This window comes from Crinia signifera, chromosome 1 (assembly GCF_055691185.1).
Source record: "Crinia signifera chromosome 1, ASM5569118v1, whole genome shotgun sequence".
NCBI lineage: Eukaryota > Metazoa > Chordata > Amphibia > Anura > Myobatrachidae > Crinia > Crinia signifera.
The window spans coordinates 57,891,210-57,912,907 of NC_139217.1; the positions used below are offsets into that span (position 1 = coordinate 57,891,210).

Consider the following 21,698-nt stretch of genomic DNA (forward strand, 5'->3'; position numbering starts at 1 on the left):
AACTCTCAGCAGCTCCCGCGGTACTATGCGGTGCAAATCCATTTAGTAATTAGAGATGTACACTGGACCATATTTCCTGGATTTAGATTTGGCCCTGATTTGACGGCTTTGGATATGAATTTGGATTTGCAAAATTGCTGTGGTTGGCTTTGAATTTTTTTCAAAAAATTTCAAAAAAGCTAAAATTACATAATTTGAGCTTTTTTTTTGTCCAAAGAGTATTATTATTCTCAATAACATTGAATTTCAGTCATTTCCAGATAATTTTGACCACCTTACAACTCACAATATTTTTTGCATCCACTTTAGGCCAAAATCGGCAGCAAGCTGGCTGGTTACTAAGCAACAAAGCAGCACCACAACATATGGCAGTTTAATACATAATTATGAAACACTGCCACACAGCATTGGAAGAAATCAAAGGTGGTGCAAGATATAATTGTCCTTGGTCCCTCCCACCCTCCCTTATCTTGGTTATTAAAAAGGTCATGCACAGTTTATCAAACCAAGCTCTCCAGCCAAATGGACTGCAGCTTTTGTGGCTGAAGTGCTTGGTTTGTTTGGGTTCCAACAAATAAGCTACCAATCAGCTTAATGAAACAGCTCTACAGTGGCAAAATGTCATCATCCTTGCCATCCTCACCCTCATCAGTGTGTACATCCTATTAATTCATCCCCACGGGAATCCACCATTGCAGAATCCTCTGTACTGTGATGTTATTGCCGGAAAAGATCTTCATTGAATTTCCAGTTCATTTTGATGAACATCAAATTTTCCACAAATTTGAGGTATTTTGCACCTACGCCGTTCGCTCACAAGGTTCCTGTCTGTGCTGAAAACTCTCTGAGTACACACTGCAGGGTGAGCAACTTAAATAATGCAAAGCCAGTTTTTTACAAGGATCTTTAAATTGCCTTTTTTTCTTTCCAGTACTGGAAGGGACTGTCTGTCTATTATGGGGTCATGAATATAGTCCTTCACTATTCTTTGGATGGTGACCGTATTGGATGGAGTTACGGTAGAGGTGTCTCTAATGTGGACAATTCTTCTTGACCTGACCAGGTGTCAAAATGTTCGTACTTATCTGTATTACTACGGGATCTTTTGGGAAAGCTGAGGTTTTTTCCTGGCAGAATTTAAGGAGGAGGCCTTGTATTGCCGCGTGTCACTTAAGCTGCCAACTTGCTCACCAGGAGCTCTACACAGCTCTTAAGATCTGGGTTAAAAAGACCAACACTGCATACGACTTAAACCTAGGATCAAGTATGGTTGCCAAAATGTAGTGATCCTATTTCAAGATATTGGCAACCCTTGGATCCTGGAAATGCCAATAAAGGTCTTGATCTACAAGTCTGGCATACTTTGCGGGTTCACATTGTTTTATTTCCTCCTTTAATTCCCTCCAGCTGATTTTCCAAAATCTTAATTAGGGGATCAACCTGACTCAAACTAGCATTGTCAGAACTCACTTACAGGTGGCTGTAAGTGGCTACTACCTAGGTGAAGGATTTGAGAACCTTGCACAAGATAGAAAGTACTGTCATTGCACTGGGCTAAGGTACATCCACCCTCCTCTCCCAATGACAGCTTTTTGTTTATAGCTATGGCTTTTTGCTGTTCCTGCATCCGCTGAAGCATATAAAGGGTGGAGTACTAACTTGTTGTTACCACCTTTTGCTTCAGTTGATGACAGGGCAATTTTTACTGTTCTTGCAGGTGTTGCAATCTCAATGTCCCATTACTTTCCAACTACAAACAGCATTTCCTGCACACCCCTGTCCTTTTCTTTATAAATATTGTGTCACTCTCTATAGTGACATATACAGTATATTTAACTTTTTTTTTACGGCAGAACTACAAGTCCCACTTGTACATGTCACCGGGGTCTGACATGTAAAAGATCCCTAGTACCACAAGCAGAACAAGAGATAAATAATATACCTCTTTTCAGGCCTGCCACCTCTTCAAGAGGTCCTACAATGTTAATGTGTCTAACTGTCCACTCAGCACTCCCCCTACCCGCATCGCGTCATGATGCAGCTGTGTCATGATGTAATTATGCAAATTAAGCAGCTGCCCGCACAGCACACTGCCGCCCAGGAGGTGGTGCTGAAGGTTTAGAAAATTGAAAGGACAAATTCAGCCCACCTGCCCATCGGCCCTCCTGGCATTGCCAGAAGTGCCAGATGGTCAGTCCGGCCCTGGAGAGAAGGGAGCAGGCTGATACTGGACTGCTTGTTGTTGTTTTTTTTTTAGCACCAATTTCTGATCTTATCATATACTTGTCATGAGCTCGCTGCACATGACATAATGGGGTGGAGGTCCCTAGATGCTTTACATCCCTACTTTTACTTACTGTGGCTCCACAAAGGCTACAGATGGCTTGGCAAATGTCAGGATTTGGGTAAAAAGAATTCCACTTTCACATCCATAGCGGGCTATGAGGGATGGGGGAATAGTACGCCCTCTTGCATCCTGCTCATTTCCATAGCGAGATATGAGGAATGGGAAACAGTGCACCCTCCTGCAACCTGCTCACTTCCATAGCGGGCTATGAGAGATGGGGAACAGTGCATCCCCCATGTCCTGCTCACTTCCATAGAGGGCTATGAGGGATGGGGATCAGTGCACCCTCCTGCTTCCTGCTCATTTCCATAATGGCAAATCAGAAGAGAAAGTTTTGTCCTTTATGGTGGTGCACCAAAATTGATTAAAAATGTACTTTTATTGATTGAAATAAAAGACTGCAAAATATTTAAGAAACATACAATATATAGTAGTGATAAAGTTGATAAAAGAGGGGGGTGGCAGGCGGGCAGCACTCTGTGTGTCTCTTTATGTTTTTAATAAAGATTGTGTAACTTCACCAGAGTGTTGTACAAAATAAAGAAAATACATTTTTCGTGTGTAGTGTTTTCACAATAACCTCCTGATTATATTGCAATGTCACATTATTCATACAATATGATATAAGTGTGTGAGTGGAGAGAAGAAATATTTCTCCTTTATTCTTTTTTTTTTGCAAATAGATTTTTATTGAGTTTTAAAAGGAAATGACATAAATTGAGAACTTTATGTGTATAGCTATTAAAGGAACAGAATTTGCATTGAGATAGATATACATTTAACAATTTTCTGTAAGTATCATTTGCATAAGTAGAACTTGCACGCTCTAGCACATAAATCGAAGTGTACACCAGAATGGCGTAAAGGGTTTCAGACAGGAAAAAAGAATGACAGCTGAGGAGAGAAAACAACTAGAAAGGCATAGAGGGGAGAAGAGAAGAAGTAGGGGCTGTGTCCCCCTGGGAATTTAATCATATGGGGGTAGTAAAATATATAGAGCAGATATAAGAAATGCTTTAGACTAAAGCTTTATACTGTTCTGATTCCTTGAAGGTCAACCAAGGCATCCAAGTTGTGGTAAAGGCAGTGCGTTTAGAGTCTAATGAGGAAGTGAGATCGTCCATGATCATGTAGTGATCTAGTCGATTACACCACTCCTGTATGGATGGAGGTGAGCTAGATTTCCAGTGAACCGGAATCACTGCTTTGGATGCACTAAGCAGATGGCATAGTAGAGTGTTTTTATATGTTGAAAAGGGCCTACGGATAAGGTTGAGTAGCCAAAAGCTGGCACTAAAGGGGAGGTTATCCTGTAGAATAATATTAGCAGTGTGAATTACTAATTTCCAGAAGGGTTTGATGATGCTACATTCCCACCATATGTGTAAAAGCGTGCCTGGCTCACTACCACACCGCCAACATAGGTTTGAGGTCCCTGGGTAGATTTTTGCCAGTAAGCTGGGGCAGCGGTACCACCGTGTGAGCACTTTGTAATGGGTTTCAGTTGTTAGCACATTTAGGGAAGAGGAGAAAGTATTTCTCATAATCTCCGACCAGTCTCCCTCTTCTAACGAGCCCTGTAGTTCCCTTTCCCAATCTAGCATAAACCTTGGATTAGCTGGGAACACCTCCTCAATAATTAGTTTATAAATGGTTGAAAGAGAGTGACGAGGGTATGTCTCAGCTGTGCAAAGCTTCTCAAATGGTGTAGTAGCTCTTAAGGGTCTTCCTGGCAAGCAGAAAGTTGAGAGGAAGTGTTTAATTTGGAGGTATTTCCAGATCTCTTTGTTTGGCAATTCATAATTTTTTTGAATATCCGGAAAACTCTGAACGCCCGCAGAGCCAACCAGATGAGCTACTTGGGAAATGCCCCTGCCTCGCCAGAGTCGAAATGAGGGCTCATTACAGCCTGGGGGGAATTCTGGATTGCCAAACAAAGGCGTAAGCGGTGAAGGAGAGGGTGAGATAGAAGTCAGAGAGCGCATGCGTTTCCAGCAAGCAAACATAGGTCCAGTAAGTGGGTGTGGGCTGTGTAAAGATTTGTTACGCCATGGGAGATCAGACTGAGAGCACGGGACGGAATTTAATTCTATGTCAACCCATTGTTTTCTGTGGCCTGTGTTACACCAGTCCATTATCCTAGTTAATAGGATTGCATTGTAGTATGTGTAAAAATGGGGTAATTGGAGTCCACCTGCATGTTTCCTTTTAAATAGAATTTCGTGCTTAAACCTGGGCTTGCGCCCTGCCCAAATATAGTCTCTGATTTTTCGTTGGAGAGCCAAGAACCATGATCGGGGGACGCCGATAGGGAGCGTTTGTAGGATATAAAGTATTCTAGGTAGAATGTTCATTTTAATCACTCCGATGCGCCCAAACCACGAGATTCTCTTTGACCCCCAGGAGGAGAGCTCTAGTTGCAGTTTAGAAAGTAAGGGAGGGAAGTTGTGGGCGTATATTTGGGAGATGTTTCTAGTTAGGTTTACTCCCAGATATTTAAGGTGGGTGGGGTGCCAAGAGAAGGGGGAGGAGGATTTCAAGGCCTGCACACCGGCTTCATCTAATGTGAGATTAAGGGCGACTGATTTAGTCAAATTAACTTTGAAATTTGAGAGAGCTCCGTAGCGACTAAACTCCATCAGCAGGTTAGGGATAGATGTTAACGGGTTCGAGACCACTGCAAGGAGGTCATCGGCAAACAGGGCTAATTTGTATTCCTTACCTCCCACCGACAGCCCACTTATATTATTATTTTTCCTAATGGCCCTTGCCAGAGCCTCCATGCAGAGAACAAATATTAAAGGGGAAAGGGGGCACCCCTGACGGGTTCCATTCGAGATGAGAAAGGGTTCAGAAAGATCTCCATTGACCTTTACTTGTGCCGAAGGAGTTGAATACAGAGCCTTGATTCTTTGAAGGCCAACCGGACCAAGACCCAAGTGCTCCAGCATTCCACTAAGAAAGTCCCAATCTACCCTGTCGAAAGCCTTTTCCGCATCAGTAGAGAGCAGGATGGCAGGTGTTTCACAACTAGGGGCTAAGTGAATTAAATCTAGTACTTTTGCAGTATTGTCTCTCGCCTCCCGTCCAGGGACAAATCCCACCTGGTCGGAATGGATGAGAATCGGGAGAAACTGCTTAAATCGGTTTGCTATGAGTTTTGCGAATAATTTCAGGTCTACGTTCAACAGGGAGATAGGCCTGTAGCTGGAGCACTGGGTCGGGTCCTTACCTTCCTTCGGGATAATTGAGATGTGTGCAAGGAGAGCCTGAGGGGGAAAAGGGAACTGGTCCGAAATCTGGTTGAATGTAGCTTTCATTAAGGGGGAGAGTGTGTCACTAAAGATTTTATAGTATTCTATTGGATAACCGTCTGGACCAGGGCTTTTGCCATTGGGCGTAGATTTAATTGCAGCCTCCAACTCTTCAGTAGAGAAGGGTACTTCGAGGGCTTCAATATGTTCTGGTGACAGCCTTGGGAAATCAACTTCTCCAAGGTAGTCTTTTATAGCGGACAACTTAGAGGGGTTGGGTAAGTCACCTTGTGTCTTATTTAGGTTATATAGTTGGGAATAAAATAGATGAAAGGCAGAAGCAATCTCTGCAGTGGTATTACAGGTGCGACCTTCCTGGGATTTAATAGTAGGAATAAACGTTGTAGCACGTTGAGCTCTCAGTGCCCTGGCTAGTAGCTTACCCGGTTTATTTCCCCAGAGAAAAAATTTGCTACGGCATTTGCGGGCCTCCGTCTTCAATTTCTCGGACATGAATGAATTTAATTCCTTGCGAGCTTCTAAGAGTTCCTGGAGGATGGAGGGGGAGAGAGCAGACTTATGAAGAAGTTCTAGGGAGTGAATTTTCTGAATTAAAGCCTCTCTCTTTTCTTTACGTTGCTTATTTAACCGCGCACCCATTTGAATAAGTTTCCCCCTAATCACACATTTGTGTGCCTCCCAAATCACTGCTTTCGGAGTCTCATCGTTATCATTCAACAGCAAGTATTCCTCTAGGGCCTCTCTAATTTGTTTTTGGCATATAGGGTCTTGTAAAAGTGAGACATTCAGTTTCCAGGAGTACTTTTTAGAGTATGATGAGGGGAGGTTAAGGGTCAATGAGATAGGTGCATGATCTGTCCAAGAAATTTGGCCAATGTCAGATTTGGAGACTAAATGCAGAAATCTATGTGAAATGTAAATATAATCTATTCTTGTGTATACTTTGTGTGGATGAGAGAAGAAGGTATAGTCCTTAGTGGAAGGGTGTTGAATACGCCAAGGATCGATAAGTTGGTATTCGTGTAAAATTTTTCGGACCTTACGGTGTAGTTTATCAGGGCTTCGTTCATTAGGACGGGAGGAGTCTAACCTAGGATCCATTGTCCAGTTGAAATCCCCCCCACATATCACTGTGCCGACCAAGTAGGGTTGAGCTAGGTTTAGTACTTTGTCAATAAAGGCTGGTTGGTGTTTGTTGGGGGCATAGATATTTAGTAGGGAGAAATCACAGTTAGATATCTTGCAATTTATCAATAACGCTCTCCCTGGGACTAATGGGCGACATACAGCCTCTGATATAGTCGTCTGGCGAGAGATCAAAATTGCCACTCCCAATGTTTTCCCTAGCGGGTTATTGGAAAAGAAACTAGTCAGAAAATTTTTATTCCCAAAAGGAGGAGCTTTCCCCTCTTGAAAGTGCGTCTCCTGTATAAACGCAACATCTGCTTTTTCTAGGTATAATTCCTTAAGTGCGCGGGACCTCCTCTCTGGAATGTTTAGGCCTTTGACGTTTACGGAGACAAGTTTAAGATTAGCCATCAGGGAGCAGGAAGAGCAGCTCGCTCAGGGAGACCAGGGGGGCACAGCAAAGTAAAGAGGAAGAGAATAAAGGATAGAAACAGAAGAAGAGAAAGTATTGACATAGCTGGGATAAAGCAATGTAAGGCAATGAAAGAGATTGGGATGGCAAAAACATAATCACTGCTCCTAATCCACTGGGTGGGACTAAAACCAAGACCACCACTGGGCCTAGGAACATGTTGTGCAGTGCACAGGGGGCAACAGGGGGGAGAACGGGGCCTAGCCCCGAAACGACGGTCCGGATGGATGCATCACATATTATTATAATAATACAAAAATACTAGAAATAAACTGCTAGAGACCAGTATATAGGGGAAATCAAAAGCGTAATCTAGGAGGTATCAAGGTAACGGGAGGTATGTTTGTGGGTCATATTCCCAATATCTAGTATCAATAGACCATATAAAGAACATATAGCAGTTTTGTCAGTCTAAGCGAGGGTCAAAATAGTGAAAAAAATCGTTCCGATAAGATGTATAACTAAGCCAGCTAGTGTAAACTGGGACATACTAACCCAAAAACGCTCTCAGAAAGGCCGTAAGGGACCTTAAAAATGTAATACAAAAAACAACAAAAAACCTTGAAAAACCACAGAGTTAGTGGAATGTAGTTAGCCAACAGCTGTCTCCAGATGAGTTTCAAACCGGTATATGCCTAGGAATTTCTTTCCATCTTCTCCATGTAAGGGAAACCTGTATTTGAGCAGAAAGTCTATTTTCACGTCTTTGCTTGTGAAGATGCGGCAGAGGGTGATGGAGCAGAAGCACGATTCCGAGAGTTGAGTCTAGGGGATTTTTCCACACGTTGAAATGGGAGGTTAGACGAAGGGGCTTGCGGAGGAAGCAACTGAGATCTGAGAGAATGCCAGTCTGGCGTCTCCACAACTGGAATTCCCAAGGAGGAACAAAAGGAAGGTACTTCTTCTGGGTGGCGTAAAGAGGCCGTTTTCCCTCCATGTGTTGCTGTGATGCTAAATGGATAGCCCCATCTATATCTAATATTCTGTTTGCGCAAAACATCTGTTAGGGGTTTAATATGGCGACGAGATTGGAGCGTGAGCCAGGAAAGATCTTGAAATATCTGGATAGAGTGGCCATTAAATTCAAGGCCATCCGAATTTCGTATTTTCCTCAGGATTTCGTCCTTTTGGGTAAAGTAGTGGAGTCTGCATATTATGTCTCTCGGGCGCTCTGATTGTAAGCCTCTAGGTCGCAGGGCCCTATGGGCTCTGTCAAGAGTGATTGATTCATTGGGGTCATTTCCTAGAATTTCGTTGAAGATTTTGGCTAGGACATCATGTAGATTTTGTTGGGGGATATCTTCTGGAATCCCTCTGATCCTGAGGTTATTCCTCCGCCCCCTGTTGTCGATATCATCAAGGTGATCCCGAAGGGATTGGATCTCCTCCGCTTGTAATCTAATGGTGTCTGCCAGAGCTTTGTGAAAGGTACTGACCGCCTCACCTGAGCTTTCAAGGTTTTCCACTCGTGCGCCCAGCTGTGTCAAGTCTTCTTTTATCCCGGCAATTTCTGTGTGGACTACATCTCGTAGTTTATTTTCCAAAGAAGCGAAGTCTTCCTTGGTGGGGATATCCGACTTAGTAGGGAGAGTCTGTAATAGTTTGTATATCTGTTGGATATCAATCGTATTTGGCTGTATGGACACAGACGTGGGTTCCCTCAATTCCGACGAGTTCTCTGATAAAGAGGAGTGGATCGGGGAGGCAGGAGGTGGCTCTGTTGCCATGTCTGAATTGGTTTGGGAACGCAGATATTTACGAAGATCAGTGTCCACACGGGTGTTCGTAGTGCTTGCTACACCCTTTCTGCTCCTACTTTTCCTATGACTCATGTATATCTAAAGGACAGTAGGTGGACTGTAATGTAATAGGTGGGTCTCAGCGGGAGGAACCCTCTCTGCCGTTAACAGTAGTATCTGGTCTCCCCTTTGTTACAAAGTTAACGCTGCTAAAGAAATCCACATTCTAGACTAACAGAAGAAGTTGCATCTCCATTGGTGCATACATCTAATAAAGGAACCGCCGTGACGGAGGGCAGCCGCCAAACCCCCCCAGGGTGGCCTTAGGAAGGCATCAGTAAGCAGATTGATTCTTCATTTTAGAACCTGGATCACTCGTTTAGGGGGGACAGGAATATACATCGACAATACCGGACAGCAGGAGGACCGCTCCGTGGGGTACCGAGTTAGGAGTTAAGTCACTGTGAACCTCCAGCAGTTTGTTGAGTAGTTTTCTGGCAGTAGAGAGAAAATCTGGAGTTGCAATTATTTGTTAGGCCCACAAGGTGGCGCTCCAGGCTTACTTATCTCCAGGGCTTATATACTATTGGAGATATTGTTCTCACTTTCTGATTAGTGCAGGGCAACGTCCTTTAGGTCATTTATATATTTGTGTAAATGGGAGTTGGTATCTGACCAACCAAATAGATCAGGGTATATCAGTATATTAGGTGAGGGTATATCAACCGATATTTATACAGGCACTGCTCAGGGGGAGCCAATCCCAGGGACCCGATATGATGGTATGGAGAGCAGTTTAGGACTATGTCTATATATACAATAGGTCCCAGTGATTTAAGGGGAGCGCTGGGTTGCAGGTCAATGGGCTATTATAGTAAGGCACAAAGTGCCACTTACTTCGCTCCCAGGGTCAGCAGCTCAGCAAAGAGGATCAGAGCCCTGTAGTGACAGTGCTCCGTATCCAAGATGGCCGCCGCGTCTGTGTGAAAGGAGGCTTTTAAGCCAGAGGCGCTTCAGCCGGCGGTCCCCGCAGCCCCAGAGGCGATCTTCAGGCAGCAGCCTGCCTTGGAGTATCCAGCAGGACGCCTCACTTATCTGGGAGAGGCGCTGCAGGTTCCGGCGGCCGCCGATCGCCAAATCGGCTCCCTGGAGCGGCACCTCGGGAGGCTGTAAAAATCGAGGCCCCGGCTTCACCTTGTGGAGTAGGCCACAACCTGCAGGGACTCCTGGAGTGTCCCCCGGCTCCGCAGCTCAACTCCACCGATGCCGGAGGGAGTATCCAGGTACCTTGTGATCTCTGGGGTGTAGTATAGCTCTCCTGGGGACTTATAGAGGCTATGTATATGGAGAGCTTCAGTGACCCACGTCCATTCGGATCAGCGTCTAGGCCACGCCCCCTCTCCTTTATTCTTTAATCATGACTCAAATTATAACCCTGGGTTGATATTGAGTTTGGGTTATAATATGAAGTTACCACCGTTTTAAATATTATGAGTCTTTATACCAGTACTGTATTGTATTAACCCACAGTGTGTATGGTTGGCAGGACTGATTGCACAGCGGTTACATTATTGTAGTAATAATGAGTAGTCTCCTGTTGCGGGCCCACAAATGGGAGACCTCAACTCTGGGTAACGGCTACGGCTGTCAGTCTGTCATGTGTATTAGTATTGCAGGCATGGTACTTGGCAGCGTAGAGTGAGAATACAGGGTAGGTGCAGCATTACACACTATGATTCCTGCTACCCTGATAAAGGCTGTGGGATCATCACGCTGGTTGAGACAACAATTGATTACAATATCACAATTACACAGAGTAACATTGTGCCACTCTGCCTGTGCACCACTAGCCGGCACGCGCTTCGCAGATTAGCTTCTTCAGGGCCTTTTTTTTATGCTGCATTTCTGAGAGTGAAATATAATGTGGCTGTGTGTGACTGTGTTTGGCTGTGTGTGACTGTGTTTGGCTGTGTGTGACTCTGTGTGGTTGTGTGTGTGTGTGACTGTGTGACTGTGTTTGGCTATGTGTGGCTGTTTATGGCTGTTTATGACTGTGTTTGACTGTGTGTGTGGCTGTGTGTGGTTGTATTTGGCTGTCAGTGACTGTGTTTGGGTGTGTGTGGCTGTGTGTGTGACTATGTTTGGCTGTGTGGAGCTGTGTGTGACTGTGAAAGGCTTTGTGTGCGACTGTGTGTGTGGCTGTGTGTTCATCCAGGTAAAAGACAAAAAAAAAAAAAGGAAAAAAGTGTGGATCTGCATTTATAGGAATCTAACACTGGCAGGGCAGTAAATGTCAAGACATGTTTATAATATATATAATAATATATTATATATAAAATATATACTAATATAATTATTAACAATTAATACCAATAGTGAAATTCCAACATTCACTATAGTGAATAAATGTATCACCATATAAATAATTCCGTACGATGTTTTGTAATCCATTGTGCTGATGCCAAAAGAATAACCAGCCCCTAGGGATTTCAAGGGCAAAACAAACAAGGTGATGCTGCTCCATGGCACATGGTGACAATAACCAAGGGGTCACTCAAACTTCCTGCTGGTGCTTAAGCCATGTACCTCTAGTTTCCTTTGCCTGAGACAGAGTGGGACAGATCAGGGCATCTGGGGCAGTGTGAGGCCCCCCAGTGAGTCTAAGCCCCTGAGCTACCTTCCCACTCTCCTGCCTATTGGGTCTGATTCAGACCTGATTGCTGCTTTGCAATTTTGCCTACATTTCCCAATAAGAAACTATTGCCCTAGGGGTGCTGTGAAAAATTCTTATACTCTAGTGTGCCGTGATTTATAATAGTTTGGGAACTACTGCGCTAGATGATTCGCTTTTGAATACTATTGTACTGGTCATCTGTCTGGTAACTGGATTTGTCTGTGGTATATATTCTAGGTTTGGTTTGATCCACGCAGTGTTTACAAACCTCCTGCTCTGGACTAATGGCATATTAACAGAGTCCAAGCACCAGCTGAATGAACACAAGGAGAGGCTCATTACTCTTGGTTTTACTAACATAACAATGGGTAAGAACATTGCTATTTATGAAGTCCTGTTAAAGCTTGTATGAGAAAAGAGTGGTCAACAATATTTAATGTAGTTAAAGATCCTCTAGAATTTATTTCTTTGACCACCTTAGTCAATGCAGTCAGTGGATTGTTGGGAATACCTATAAGAAGTGGGCTCTGTTGGTGGTTTAAGGGATAGAGGCATAAGAGGGTCTTTATAACATGATAAATCTGTCAGTATCATGAGCCAGTGATTGCTATTGGTCAGTGAGACTCTAGAGGACAGAAGAAGTGCTTTTGTAGCTAACATTTCCACCTTTACTTGCTTTGTAGATCACCATACACCAGAATGCAACTGCACATCCAATGTCTGTTCCATGTTTTCACAAGGAATATACTATCTGTATCCATTCACCATTGAGTACCACATATTAGCCTCCACAATGCTGTATGTTCTATGGAAGAATATTGGACGCAATGTTAAACACCACCTTCAGCAGAAGATTCATTTCAAGTTCCATGGCATAACAGCTGGGACCATTCTGGGGCTGATTGTCCTTACGACCACCATCGCTGTCCTGGTGGTTTATCTGATCCAAATTGGGCGCTCCAAGAGCAAGAGCGAGCTGGCCCTCACAATGTTTTATGTATTTGCCATTACAGTGTTGACACTTATGTGCACCGCAGGGATCATCGGACTCATCATATACAGACTGGAGAATAAGTTGTTGGATGACAGTGAAAGTCCGGCCAAGAAACTAGACTCCGATCTTCTGGTTGGTTCTGCCTGTGGTTCCTGGCTTATCTCTTGGGGTTCTATCTTGGCTATCATTTGTGCAGAGACCCACCCTGAATACGCCTGGTATAATTTACCTTATTCCATCCTGGTGATTATTGAAAAGTACATTCAGAACCTGTTTATCATTGAGTGCATACACCGCAAAGAAGAAGAGCCTATGGATGGCCATACGATTGAGAGGATCTTCTCTATGTCTGGTAGAAGTACCTTGTCTCTTACACCTTCCTATGAAGTTTTTAATGAATCTGTCACTATTTGCAACAAGGAGTTTCCGTACATTTCAAATTCTGATATCTCTCTGGGAGAAGCCACTGTGGAGGACAAGAAGAACCAAGAAAATAATAACTCTATAAGACTTGCACAGTCAGTTACTGCCTTTCAGGCAACCAGGACAGCAAAACTCAACAAAAAAAGGAGGATCCTTAAAAACATTGCAGCCTTTCTGTTCCTTTGCAATATTTCGGTAAGGAAATGTCATGCTTCTGTTTATTTTCTTTACCATCTTTATTTAGGACTCCCATATGTGTCTGCTGATATGGGACAGTAGAAGGTACAGGAATATACCACAGTGTATTCTAGTCATCGACGGATTATACACGTGGCAACAGGGGCGGTCGCCCCGGGCAGGCCCAGTTTTAGGGTCTCCTGGGCCTGGAGCTGAAATTATGCTAGGGCATATCATGAGAAATGAGGAGGTGAAGCCAATGCCATGTAGGCATGTAAAGAGGCATGTACACTAAATGTCTCCACAAATATATAAAATACAAAAATTGTGTAAATGTGTAATATAGAAAGGAAATTGGAATACTTATGATTTATGGCCAACCATGTGACCTTGAGATGATTATCATGCTGCCATGATGATGGACCTATTTTTATGTGCAGGCCTCCGCTCCATTGTTAATCCAGCCCTGGCCCCGGTGCCCCCACACCGGTCCCCCCCGCCCTGGTATCTGGCCAGCACAGGGATCTGGGCAGCGGGGTCCCTGCGGCAGATGGGAAGTCAGCGTGGTCCCTGTGGAGGAAGAGAAATCAACGGCGGGGTCCCTGTGGCAGATGGGAACTAGTAGCACTACTAATTACCATCCGCACCAGGGGCCCCTGGGGGAGGGGTGGGGGAGGGATTGGCTGCCTCCATCTGGGAAGGGGGGGGGTTGGCTTCCTCCGTCCATCTGGGGGGGGGGGTCACAGACCTTTTGTTGTCCAGGGCCCCCGCAGACCTTAATCTAGCCACAATGATCTCAGCTCTTATATGCTCTCCACGTGGGCTCTTAACCATGGGGTTCCAAACTCTCTCTGGATACTAAATGTGCAGCTGGGGTTATGAGGATAGTAAACCCCCCCCCCCCCCCCTATGTGATTCCATTTACTCTCATTTTAACGGTGTGCTTTCAATATAAGTTACAAGAGAAGAGCCAGTAGCAATGTGTTGGTGTGTAATGCATATTGCAGTTGACGTATTGCTTTCTCAAGCTTTTATTTAATGTAAATAAAATAATGAAGCTATAATTATACTTTTATTATTCTTGACATTGATAATGGGTTAAGGTTGCCAACCCTTCTGGATGGTGAAGAAGTTTCCAGGATCAATGTCCTGGATCATTGTCTCTTGCTTATGAGGAGTATAGACAGAAATCACGGGTACAGCCACTGCCAAAGTGCAATATTTAAAAGAAAAAACTGGAAAAAAAAAATGAAAAGGGTGCAGGGGGTGCCTGCTGTGCCTTGGGGCTCCCCAAACGGCCAGTCCCCATAGCAGTTGTATCCCTTGCACCTCTATAGTTATGCCACTGCTAAATACATCAGCGCTGTCTAAAGGGGAGAGTAATAAAACAAATCACAAGATCAATATAATAATATAGTAATGCAAAAAAAATATATACTATATATATATGTCTTGATAAAGGGCGACCAGCCCGAAACGTTGACTCACAATCCCTTGTGTCAATTGTTACATTTATTGTTAGCTTGCCGCCGTGCAGCTTTACAAATCTTGTGAGTGCCCTCTGCTGTTGTTACTGATATATACAGGGCTATTTTTGTGCAGGCTCCAGCAGGAACTGAGGCCCTTATTCTAGTTCACTCTTTCAGACAAAATATTTCTTAGATGGACAAAACCATGTGCACTGCAGATGAGGCAGGTGTAAAACCCCACCCAAATCTAATTATCTCTGCACAAGTAACACCTGCCTCACCTGCAGTGCACATGGTTTTGTCCATCTAAGAAATATTTTGTCTGAAAGAGTGAACTAGAATAAGGGCCTCAGTTCCTGCTGGAGCCTGCACAAAAATAACCCTGGCTATATATATATATATATATATAGAGACGGGGGTGCGGCACTCCTAGTTGCTGATGGTCCCAACAGGGGGAAGGGGTTAAATTCCCTTGGCGGTGCCCTCCAACTGTGTGACCACCGGGGGGGGGGTCCAGTAAACGCAGGGTGTAGGGGGGACGGCGGCACTCGCACACAGAAAGAAACACACAGAGGCTGGAGTATACCAACGTTTCGTGGCAGCGTTGCCATTTTATCAAGGTGCCTAAGAATTAGAATTCTTAGGCACCTTGATAAAGTGGCAACGCTGCCACGAAACGTTGGTATACTCCAGCCTCCGTGTGTTTCTTTCTGTGTGCGAGTGCCGCCGTCCCCCCTACACCCTATATATATATATATATCACCTCCTCCTTAGACAGGCACTCGACGGACTTCACAGCAAATGATGCAATGTCACACTAGCTTGACATTGCATAATTTGCTGTGAAGTCCGTCGAGTGCCAGTCCAAGGAGGAGGTGTTGTATACTTACATGGGACAAGGCACCCCAGCAGTTGCATTGAGAGAGGAGTGCCGGCTAATCGTGGATACATATATATATATGTTGGGAAAATGAATAAGTACAAATGGAGCACCAGTCAGCCTGTGAGCTCCATCTGACGGGGACACGCAAGCGTCTCACACACCCATGTGTCCCTGACAACACACTGGCTTTCCTGCCCATCTCCGCTTCAGGGAGAAGTGCAGGGCAAGTGGGGGCTGCGAGGAGCGACGGAGGAGCAGGGGGAGCCGGCAGGCTCCGACAGAAGGGGGAACACGAGCTCCCCCTTCTGTCGGATGGTGCACAGCAGCGATTGGCGATACTATCACCAGGAGCAGCTCCATTGAGAGCTTCTCCATCTGTATTAAGGTGCCCATACACGGTCCAGTTAACGGATCCATTCGGGACTTAAATAGTACACATCGTATCGGATCGCATGCCTTGTCCGATATGATACGATGTGTAGCTAGTACAAAAGTATGTGCAGCACATACTTTTTGTACCGTACTATGTGATGCGTGGGAGCGCGCATCGCATAGTACAGAATGAAGCCGGACACAACAGAGCGTGTATGGGCTCCTTAAGGTTATATCTGTAGCAGGGCAGCCATTGGGGGAGGGGGGACGATGACTCCAGTCCCGGTCCCAGACATAAAGATGAGTTTATAAAGTATAATTTTTCATAAACAAAGTTCACATTTCCCTTGAAGCAAAGTAAAGGTTGAGCAGTGGGGACAGTGCTGCAGACTTCTGTCTCACCCGCCTCCGCCCCGCCAAGCACCCCCAATCCCCCGCCGCCCATGCAAACCCCCCCCCCAATCCCCTGCAGCCTTACCTATCGCGCTGGTCCCGGCAGCTCAGTTCTTCTTCTGCTGAGGACCACCACAAAATGGCCGCCCCCATACAGCAGACAGTTTCAGAGAACTGTGTGCTATATGGGGGCGGCCATTTTGTGGTGGTCTTCAGCAGAAGAACGGAGCCGCCGGGACCAGCGCGATAGGTAAGGCTGCAGGGGATTGGGGGGGGGGGGGGTGTAACTATAGCACCGCAGCCCCCGGCGCCCCCACATGCACAGCGCCCCCCCGCGGTGGCGGGGGCTGCGGTGCTATAGTTACGCCGCTGCTCACCGGGCATTCCAGGTGTTCGAGAAAGGGAAGAGAGGCCCTGCCTATTTTGTCAGTCCCGGGCCCCACAATGTCTGATGGCAGCCCTGTCTATAGGTGTAGTGTTTTGCCTGTTTTTCTATGTAACTACTATAACTGTTTGCTTTATATCACAGCTTTGGATCCCACCGGCTTTCGGCTGCCGCCCCCAGTATGACAATGGCTTAGAAGAAGTTGTGTTCGGTTTTGAACCCTGGATTACAGTGGTTAATCTTGCGATGCCTTTCTCCATCTTCTACCGCATGCATTCAGCATCTTCCTTATTTGAAGTGTATTGTAAGACATAAATGAGCCAAGAATGACGGACAGTAGCTGAACTCTTTGTTTTCAGGTCAAGCTACTTTATCTGGGCCTCGCCTACCCGGCCATTGAAATCGCTATGGAGTGGAACTGACATTAACTCCAACTTTCCCTGGAAACATAAAGCCACGTGGCAATGTAATATTTTGCACAATCGGTTAAACGCATATAGCTGTATGAATTGTGTAGATAGTGCTTTAAAGGATTATATTTTTAGGTAGTTTTCACTTGGAAAAGCAACATGTTGTGTCTAATGAATGAAGCAGTAAGAGAAAACATACCATGAAATAGCCCGTGGAGATGACAAGAATGACGATAATGTTTTACCCCTTGTGACACCTCGCTTACATGCAGATATTAAAGAGACTGCCGAGTGATGCCAAGTGAATAAGAGGCAATACTGTGTGTCATAACATGAATAAGGGCACTACTATGTGGTAAAATATAAGTCAGCGGCACTAAATGCAGTGTATTGTGAATAAGATTGTATTTCTGCTGTGTGGAGTATTCTGAATTGGGGGTACTATTGACTATGTGACCACCCTCCCCTTTTTAATAGAAGGAGGGACAGAAATTAATAGGTTTGCAGGGGGATGCCCAAAAACCCTAGCACTGGCTCTTCTTTATGGTGGGTGGAAGAGGAGTTCCACCTCTTCTCCTGGACCACTTTCAGCCCTGCTCGCGCAGATCACCAGGCATTAATTCCCAGCACTACAGAAAAATTATTTAGTTGAGGCAGGGGGGAAGATTTCCCTCAACCTAGCTTCTAATATTTAAGGAGCACCCATTTCAAAAAAGGGCCCTTAGTACTCATTGTCTGGGGATCACTATGAAAAACGTATATTTCCATAGTGATTGTGAATGACAACTGCAACCAAGTGTGCACCAGTATTTGAAAGCGAGGAGTCCATACTTTCAATTCATGTGGCCCACAAGTAGCTATTGTCTGGTAATTTTCATATTGGCAGTTGTACGGAAACTGTTTCTGTTCAAACATGTAGATACATTTTATTCATGGTAGATTGTCCTTTCTAAATCATATGGAGAAGAAAAAAATAAGGGGTTAATGTGCCTTAAAGGTCCCCATACACTGTGCGGCTTCTCCGAGTGGAGAAGTGGGATTCCATGCCCCATGGGCTGCCCGGGACCTTATATTTATCAATAATGATTAATATAAAGTCTGGGCTCTTCTAGAGCCAATTCGATTATGGAATAGTAGTCATGTGACCCACATACAGGCCTAAACTTAATTGGAGCTTGCTCCCAGTCCCAGAATCCTTCACTTCCTTAAGCAAAATACAAGTAGAGTTTCGCTCCTGCTCTGGTATTAGGTACAGTACTTACTGGTATTAGACTATACAAAAACTCTGACCTTATACATAAGTTCTTTTGTGTATTGATATTACCATTCATGCACTTATTGGGGCCGATTCAGACTGCACGTCCGCGAATTTACAGCCACCACTCTTTAGGTAGACGCCGCCCTGGTAATGTGAAATCCCTGTGATCGCTGTGTGAACAGATGTGTATGTAAAAACATTTGCAAGCTGCTCATCACCGAATGATTTTTCTGCTGCGCATGAATCATCCCAAGCTAGGAGTAACCAAAAACGTACTTGGTGGCTGTGATGAAAACAGGCATATCCGGCCGATTGCTGATGTCACACACCCTCCCCTTAAACGGTTCGGCATGCTTGTGTTTTCCCAGTCACTCGAAGCATTTTTTTGGGCAAGCCTACTGTTTTTCTTGACACTCCCATGACATGGCCTACTTCTTGTCAATCACCTTACGAAGGACCAGCGATTCCAAGAAGTAACAGGCTTTCATTGCAGGACGGCCTCATGCAAACATGCTATTGGCCGTACGCATGTGCAGTTTATCGATAATCGGTCGCTGTGTGAATTTGCAATGATGCAAACAGTTCTGAATTACCCCCATTGTGTAAGACCGCCCACTGAATACATGCAAGGCAAATACCAAACCAGATGGGCTGAAACTAACCTAGGACAAGGCTCTAGGTTGCTTGCCTGCAGGAAAGGTAGGTCATTTATACATGTGGTGTCCACCAGGCTTCCATTTCCATTAATATTTAGAATGGTAGATTTTGAGTACCCCTTGTCCTGCGCTCTTTCTCAGGCTGCCTTTGGGTTGTCGCTTAAGGTCTCCCTCAGACCTTGGAATATAGCAGAAATGGTTGGATGTGACAATTTACAGGCGCCAGAGATTTGGTAAAAAACATATAAAATTTTATTTTACATCAGTCACCTTGCCCTTGAAGAAGAGCACCTGTTGCTCGAAACGCGTTGGCGGCAGTGACTGATTGGACTACCACTAGACTGAACCTGTGCAGTGCTAAGGTATTTGGGGCCACAGCAGGGTGCACTTCCGGACTGCATCCCTGCACTTTTTCCATCACTTGCTGGCTCCAAATACCCTTAGGGGTAAGGATTTATCTTCAATACATCCTTTTTTTATATGTGAACCTATGATATTTGTCAAAATAAAATTTTATATGTTTTTTACCAAATCTCTGGCGCCTGTAAATTGTCACATCCAACCATTTCTCCATTAATATTTAGTTACTTGAAAGAAATGTTACACTGCATGTGCAAACCTCCGCAGGGCTGCAATCAGGAATATTGGGGCCCGGGACTCATTTGCAGTCCGGCCCCCCTCCTCACTTGACTTACCATAACCCGGCTCCTGCTCCCTCATCTCCATTTCCGCTGAGCTGCAGGCTTCTTCAACTCAGGATGCTGGCGGCCAATCAGAGCTCACATACCAGCAGCTGCTCTGATTGGCTGCTGGTACTCAAGCTCTGATTGGCTCAAAAGCTGGTGCAGCATTCTAATTGGCCGACAGCACCCTGATTTGAATAAGCTTGCGCTCCAGGACCTGCTTTGTTCATGACACTGAGTGCAGCGGAGGCTGTCGGTGGGGGGTAATGCGTGGGCAAAAATGAGCTGCTCGGGCCCTTCCAGAGGCATCTACCCACAGCACCCCCCTATTGGCAGCCCTGAACCTCCGCAGCGAGCACCTTCAGCTAATTTTTCATCCGCCAGGACGCTTGCTGCCTAAATGACCAGCAGGGGGCGTTTGCTGGGGTCCGCCCAGTTTCATAGGCATGCTCACAAAAATGGCGCCTGTTGAAATTCTGGCCGGACCCCAGCAAAAACAGGCGTGCCCCTGCCTATTCAGGGCTGGATGGATGATCTCATATGATATCAGAGCCCACCCCCAATTCAGTGGAAAGTGTCTAGATGAAGTCCTGGCTTACTTATCATAACAAACAGAGGAAAAAATCATTCGAAGGTGAGTAATCACCAATCAGAATGCAGCTGCTAGTTTTCTGGTGCCAGTCAATTGTGATTGCAAGTTATTATATACATACCACCCTTTATACACGTGTAATGTGTGGCAGTTACAATATACTGTATGTCATTTTCAAAAAAAGATCAACTTTGCTTTCTGGAACTTTCTCTCTAGAGAAGGGCTTTGTAGCATACGCACTTAATTGATACTTATCTGAAGTATTCATATGAACCATTTGCATAATTTATGGTATAATAATGACACATAAATGTACTCACTGTCACACGTTCATTGAAAAATAATATTTTGTACATGGATAATGTTTTCCTCTAAGCTTTAGATGAGAATGTTAAAGTTATATAATCGTCCTTATCTTTATTAATTACATGAGTTTGTTTTGCAGTGTACAAATTATTTTTCTGTTAAATAAACTGTATTTTTATCATTATGGATTTAACACTTGCAAGTTCTTTAGCATACTATCAGGGCTGCCATTGGTGCCGTGGGGAGGGATAATTCCAGGACTGGAGTCCCGGGCTTGGGCAGAGGGGAGCTCCAGGCGCAGAGGTGTAACTCTGGGAGGCAATGGAGTCATCTGCCGCCGGGGTCCTGCTCCCAAGGGGGCACCTCTCCTCCCCCGCAAGTTTGAATCAGTTAATTGAAAGCTGTCTATATCACTTATCACTTCCGTGGCTGACTCCCAATCCTAGCATCATTGGGTACACCCAGTATTAAAACCCTTGACATCTTTTACTGGAGACAGACACCTTACTGATTGAGCTATTTGGGGGGCACCAATATATACCTTGCCTCTGGACAACTGAGACAAACTTACGCCACTGGCTCCAGGGGGTCTGCTCCTGGTTTCTATCGCCAGTGTAGGGCAGTGCAGGACAGCCAGCTTCCTTCTGGCAGTGGGAAGGAGTAAGGCATGTATCTCAGGCGTGGCTTTGGGGCAATGTATGTGTTCATGGTTATGGGGGAAGTGTGCGCGGCTATGAGGGCAGAGTGCGTGTTTGCGTGCGTTGCTATGGGGAATGTATGTGAGTATATGTGGCTATGGTGACAAATATGTTATAGTCATGTATGTGTGTATGTAGACTTGCATCCATCGAGTTCAACCTAGGTTATAATAGCTTATCCCTTGTTATAGAGTATATTCTGAAATTTTTAAAGACAGATTATGATTTTTATTTGTACCCTTGGATGTTTTTAACCAATAAATGTTTGTTCAACCTTATTTTAAACATATTTATTGTGTCAGCAGACACCACTTCTCTAGGAAGAGAGTTCCACAGTTTGACTGCTCTGACCGTAAATAAATCT

At 44.8% G+C, this 21,698-nt stretch overlaps 1 protein-coding gene across 1 annotated transcript in view; it reads left to right on the forward strand.

Moving 5' to 3' along the window:
• The window catches only part of LOC146026538 (proton channel OTOP1-like), a 37,960-nt gene extending 16,957 nt beyond the window's left edge, over positions 1 to 21,003 (forward strand). The window contains exons 5-7 of the mRNA XM_083157341.1: positions 11,873 to 12,003; positions 12,319 to 13,247; positions 16,876 to 21,003. Coding sequence (XP_083013467.1) covers positions 11,873 to 12,003; positions 12,319 to 13,247; positions 16,876 to 17,046 — 1,231 coding nt within the window. The 3' untranslated portion in view covers positions 17,047 to 21,003. The remainder of the gene's footprint in view (positions 1 to 11,872; positions 12,004 to 12,318; positions 13,248 to 16,875) is intronic.
• Positions 21,004 to 21,698: the final 695 nt, after the last annotated feature.